The sequence below is a fragment of the Erpetoichthys calabaricus genome, chromosome 2 (genome assembly GCF_900747795.2).
Source record: "Erpetoichthys calabaricus chromosome 2, fErpCal1.3, whole genome shotgun sequence".
Classification (NCBI taxonomy): Eukaryota; Metazoa; Chordata; class Cladistia; order Polypteriformes; family Polypteridae; genus Erpetoichthys; species Erpetoichthys calabaricus.
The window spans coordinates 166,430,371-166,436,370 of NC_041395.2; the positions used below are offsets into that span (position 1 = coordinate 166,430,371).

The 6,000-nt window shown below is 38.8% G+C and overlaps 1 protein-coding gene across 3 annotated transcripts in view; it reads left to right on the forward strand.

Moving 5' to 3' along the window:
* Positions 1 to 6,000, forward strand: part of ano7 (anoctamin 7) — a 117,712-nt gene that overhangs the window by 73,826 nt on the left and 37,886 nt on the right. For all 3 annotated transcript variants that reach the window (XM_051922882.1, XM_028825716.2, XM_028825717.2), the window contains 3 exons: positions 1,532 to 1,697; positions 3,638 to 3,728; positions 5,902 to 5,998. In XM_051922882.1, the coding sequence (XP_051778842.1) occupies positions 1,532 to 1,697; positions 3,638 to 3,728; positions 5,902 to 5,998 (354 nt within the window). The remainder of the gene's footprint in view (positions 1 to 1,531; positions 1,698 to 3,637; positions 3,729 to 5,901; positions 5,999 to 6,000) is intronic.

Here is a 6,000-nt window from a genome sequence, read left to right on the forward strand (position 1 = left end):
CTAGTGTGTGCTTGGTGTGTTTGTGTGTGTCCTGTGGTGGGTTGGCACCCTGCCCAGGATTGGTTCCTGCCTTGTGCCCTGTGTTGGCTGGGATTGGCTCCAGCAGACCCCCGTGACCCTGTGTTCGGATTCAATGGGTTGGAAAATGGATGGATGGATGGATGGATGGATTAATCATCCAATGTATTTTATGATATGTCTATCACAGTGGATACTATAGTACTTTATTAATTAATTGACATTAGTCACTGTAAATTTATTGGCCCTTTCATAATGAGCCCCAACACAAGACAGTGCTTGAGATAAAAATAATAAAACATTGTATTACTTATTTATGGAAAAATATGAATTAAAGTTATAATGTAGAGCCGGGGGTCTTCAGGTTCAGTCCTTGAGGGCCACAGTGGCTGCAGGTTTTTATTTTATTCCAATTTCTTAATTCTTTTCTAATAACAAACTTATTTAATTATATGGTTAGTTCACCCTTCCATTTCATCATGTCATGTCATTTTTGTTTTTAAATTATGTTTTAAATGCATCATTTAAGCCCCCTAAAATGATGGAATGAAGGCGGATATCTCATCTGTCCAGGACACCAACTTCGTCATTTGAAGCATATAAACAAAGAGGACTGATTTAGAAACGTTATTTATGTTAGGTAGAATGCCCAGTGGGGGCTGGGTGATCTTATGGCCTTGGAACTCCTGCAGATTTCGTTTTTTGTCTCCAGAATAACTGCAGTTTTTTTTTTTATTTCTGTCCTCCCAGCCATCAGACCTTACCTTGTTTTGTTGTTACATATTCTTTAATATTATTGCTTATTCTTAATTGGTTTTTTTTTCTTGTAATTTTCTCTGTTATCTTGCAAAGCACTTTGAGCTACATTGTTATACAAAAATGTGCTATAGAAATAAATGTTTGTTATTGTTAAATATTCCATAAGCATTGGAATAAATAATCAAACAATCTGACACACAATGTTACCAAGGTCACATTAGAGCATATAAAACCCATGCAATCCATGTCAGGTACATCTTATCTTGCACATTTTTCTTTTCTGAGAATGTCTTCCGCTTGAGCAAATTAGTAAATTTCAGTCCTTCACTTTTTTTTCCTCCCATTGCTATACAAATATTTTATCAAAACAGATACTCCATGATGGTTACTCATGGCTTGTGAGCTGATGACTCCTTTCATTTACATCTTCATGTTAAGTGGCAGATGATTAAGGAAAGAGGAAATACGTGAACAGCAGTGAATGCTGGGGTTTAAGCAAGCAATCAAGGGATGGTAATCTTAATGAGCACGTTAATGAAAATGAAGCACAAAAATGATGCTTAAGCAATGATTGCTTCAGCAGCAATAATTAAGAAACTGTACTGGAACAAAGACCTGCAGCCACTGCATTCAGTCCCTCAGGAGCAAGCTTGAACACCCCAATGTAACAAAAATTCAAAACTCTCTTCCCATCACGTGCGTTTTTAGGAATTCTGTGCTTATTTTTATTTCATCATTTGATGTGTATTTTTAGGGTCCATACCAACTGCCTTCTGGTGAGTTTGAGGCAAAATCATTAAACCTGCGTCAAATTCTCTACCAGTATTGGGGTCGTTGGAAGTGTTGGAAGAAATATCAGCCCTTGGACCACATTCGGCAATACTTTGGGGAGAAAATTGCTCTGTACTTTGCATGGTTAGGTAAGAAGCACTACATCTTTGTGCTTTCATTCCCTCACGGTGACATCTTTTAGCTTACTAGTTAGTACTATTGCATTTTAAGTATACTGTCCTTAATCTCTCTGAGTTTTTTTTTTTTTTTTTTTTAACACAAACAAGACATGAGTGTCAGTAGGCTCTTGCACCATAGGAGCCAAGTTACCAGAACTATTTTATAACATTTCAGTAATAATTTACCACTCTGATGCTGATCCTTCTGATCATAAAATAGGTAAGAAAAATTCATAAATAATTGCAGAATTACGGTATTTGGGGGTTCCTCTAGAATGCCTCTTCTTGCAGAATTTGGCTCAAAAACTAATCAGCACATTGGCATCTCATAACATACATCATCGAGATATCAGTGTTTTCGGTATCAGGGGACCCTAAAATATCGAGATCAGTGGAAAACCAGAGATCTACATTTTTGACAAATCTAAAGCTTTTGCTCGTCCCCCCATTAGATGATAGGTTATGGTGGGGGAGTGCGCAAAGCAAAAAAAAATTCTTATAAAGGAATATATTAAAACTGAACAAGTATAAGCTATGCATCTAGATTCTGATTCTACATTGTAAAACATTGGAGGCTGTTTGGTTAGAATCAGGCACAAGGCAGGAACCAACCCTGAAAGAAATGACAATCGACCACAGGTCACACTTAAAGAATTGTTTTACCAAGAACTGTTCACTCACTGAAAAATTTAGACAATTTTATCTGGTAGGCATGTGTTTTAGATGTGGTGGAAAACCATTATCCCATGGTGTCCTCACCAAACAATTTTTTAACACTCTTTAGTGTAAACTGAATTTCCTTTTTAGCCACTTATGTGTTAACCATCAAAATGATGGCAGGCAACAACCCTGTCACAAACAAGCACTTATTTTATTTAATTTTTACTCAGAAGCAAAAAAAGTTTTGACAACTGACACTGCACATAAACAACAATACCTTCTCAAACCTGTGTAACCCATGTAGGGATGCAATGAAGCAATGCCTATCCCAGCTGCCCTGGGCACAAGGCAGAAAACAACCTTGAACATGTTACTGGTCCATTGCAGGCCCCACCTACACCCACACTCTCATAGGGTCAACTTGGAATTGCCAGTTAATGATAAATGCTTATCTCTTAATGGTGTGCGAGAGCACATTGAGAAATAACTATACAGACATGAGGGAAAACATGCAGATCCCACAAGGGTATCAACTGAGCTCAGGATTTGAACCTTGGACACTGTAGCTGTGAGATGGCAGTCCTAACTACTCTACCACTATCTGTAGGTCAGTAGCCTACTATCTATCTAAAGTCCCTATCCCCCACCAAAATGGCAGGGGATGAGCTCTTGTAAATGTTATAATTCACACCCTGGTCATATTTGTAAAACAAAATTCATGTTGGCAAAGTAAGAATTGGTATAATCCTGCCATAAACTGAACTTGGATGTCTGGAGCTGTGATGCAGCAGCACTAACTACCGCACCATTGTGCTGCATGCAATATATCATATACCTAACAAAATATGCATTTTGATAAATATTTAGGTAAAATGCCTATTCCTCATCATTTGAGTAGTTTCAGTCAATAGAAGTTCTGTTAGAAGGCAATTTTATGTCTCTGCCGAATGGCAACAGTCAGTAGTCCTTCCTATTTTTTTCCCTATGATTTTCTTTTTCCAGAATTATGTATACAATCTCCTCTTTGTGGTCCTAATACTTTTCTGACCTGAACTGGCTGATTTTCTATACAATATAGCCAAGCTGATGTCTAGCCTGATTGAACTTGGATGAACATGCCCCAAACCCTTATATCCTATCCTGTGTATCCTCTGGGTATAACAATCAATTTCTGTTTCTTTGCTGTTAGAGATCTGTGGCCCTTATTAATTTATCCCAATCTTTGCTGATTTTTCCTGTGTTCACGGCAGGATTTTACACAGGATGGCTTCTTCCGGCTGCAGTTGTGGGTACTCTTGTTTTCATTTTTGGGATATTTCTGATGCTGACTGACGTTCCCGCGTAAGTATGCTTTTACTACATTCAAAAGAGAATTTTGTGCCTTCTTGTGGAATAACCTCTGGTGACAGTACAATTGTTGTAGCTCAGAAGAGCCAATGATGCTTGCTGAGTTTGTGTACAAGTTCCTAATGAAAAAATAATTGGGCAAAGATGCAAAATTAGTCCTCTGAGGCTATTGGGGAGCAGTGCCAAACGTGACTCTCTACATAAATCATCGTACCATTATTCTGTGTGATGAATGAAAATATTTCAGTTACTAGAAAAATATACATGCTAGTGGCCACTTTGTTAGGTCCTCCTATGTAGTACCGGTAGGACTCACTTTTGACTCCAGAACAGCTTGAAGTCTTTCAAGAATGTATGCAACAAAGTCTGGGCACATTTCTTTAGGATTTTAGTCATGGTTGACTAAATAGTATTTTGCAGGTCCTGCAAATTTGCAAAGGTCTGTTATTAGATTGAGATCTGGGGACTGTGCATATCAGCATAAAACAGTACAGTCTTTGTTTCATGTTGCACTATCCTTCTGGAAGTATGCCTTTGAATAAAAGGGTTGACTGTAGCCATAATTATTCCTTAATCATTAGGAGCAAAGCTTATGTGCAGTGTGACATTGAAATGATACTCCAATAGTAATAAGAGACCTGAATTTTGAGATGAATTATACAACCATTGCCAGCTTTAATTCAATGTAGGATGGATCCATGAATTATACCATTTTTAACCAAATGCCGATTTTGCCATCCATATAGGCATAAATTAGAATTGTCAGCCCACTTGACATTTTTACAGTCTTCAGTCATTCATCTTGGTGATAATCTGCCCACTGTAGTCTCATCTTCCTGTTCTTGGCTTACAAGAGTGGAAAACAGTAGTGGCCTTCAGCTGAAGACTACCAGCTTCAAAATGAGATGTTATGCACTGAGACCAATTTCTGCACATTACTGTTCTACAGAGCTGTCATTTTTAACGATTTGTCACCTTTTTGTTAACTTGAACAAGTCTTGACATCTCTTATTAACAACAAATCCCACACAGTACCATTGCTTATTGCTTCATTCACCGTAAACTCTATAGATAGTAGTGCATGTAAATTCCAGGAGGACAGCTGGGACCACCTTATCTGACACCAACAACCATGCCGAAGTCAAAGTCATGATTTGCCCTTTTAAATGTTTGGCCAAGCAACATCTAGACCTTTTGACCACAGCATGCTATTTAATATACAGTAATCCCTCGCTATATCGCGCTTCGCCTTTCGCGGCTTCACTCCATCGCGGATTTTATATGAAAGCATATTTAAATATATATCACGGATTTTTCGCTGCTTCGCGGGTTTCTGCGGACAATAGGTCTTTTAATTTCTGGCACATGCTTCCTCAGTTGGTTTGCCCAGTTGATTTCATACAAGGGACGCTATTGGCAGATGGCTGAGAAGCTACCCAACTTACTTTCTCTCTCTCTCTCTCTCTCTCTTGCGCTGATGTAGGGGGGTGTGAGCAGGGGGGCTGTGTGCAGCTGCTTCCTGAAGGACATGCTGCACGGTGCTTCGCATACTTAAAAGCTCAAAGGGCACGTATTGATTTTTGACTTTGTTTTTCTGTGGCTCTCTCTCTGTCTCTTCCTGCTCCTGACAGAGGGGGTGTGAGCTACCGCCTTCAACAGCTTTGTACCGGCGGTGCTTCGCATACTTAAAAGCCAAAAAGCCCTATTGATTTTTTTTTTGACAGCTTGCTTTGCACTCCTTTGAAAAGGAAGATATGTTTGCATTCTTTTAATTGTGAGACAGAACTGTCATCTCTGTCTTGTCATGGAGCACAGTTTAAACTTTTGAAAAAGAGACAAATGTTTGTTTGCAGTGTTTGAATAACGTTCCTGTCTCTCTACAACCTCCTGTGTTTCTGCGCAAATCTGTGACCCAAGCATGACATTCTAAAAATAACCATATAAACATATGGTTTCTACTTCGCGGATTTTCCTATTTCGCGGGTGGCTCTGGAACGCAACCCCCGCGATGGAGGAGGGATTACTGTATACAGTATATTAATTAAATGATTACCTCATGATTGGCTGTTTGATGGAACAGGCTGTTTGCATTAATGAACAGGTGTAACTAATACAGTGCATTTTGAAATATTTGCATGACAACTGATTTTTTTCTTTTTTGTTTCAGCGAGGAGGTGTGTGAGAGTGGAGATAAGTATATCATGTGTCCATTGTGTAACATCTGTGGCTACTGGAATCTCTCTAGCATCTGCACCACTTTCAAGGT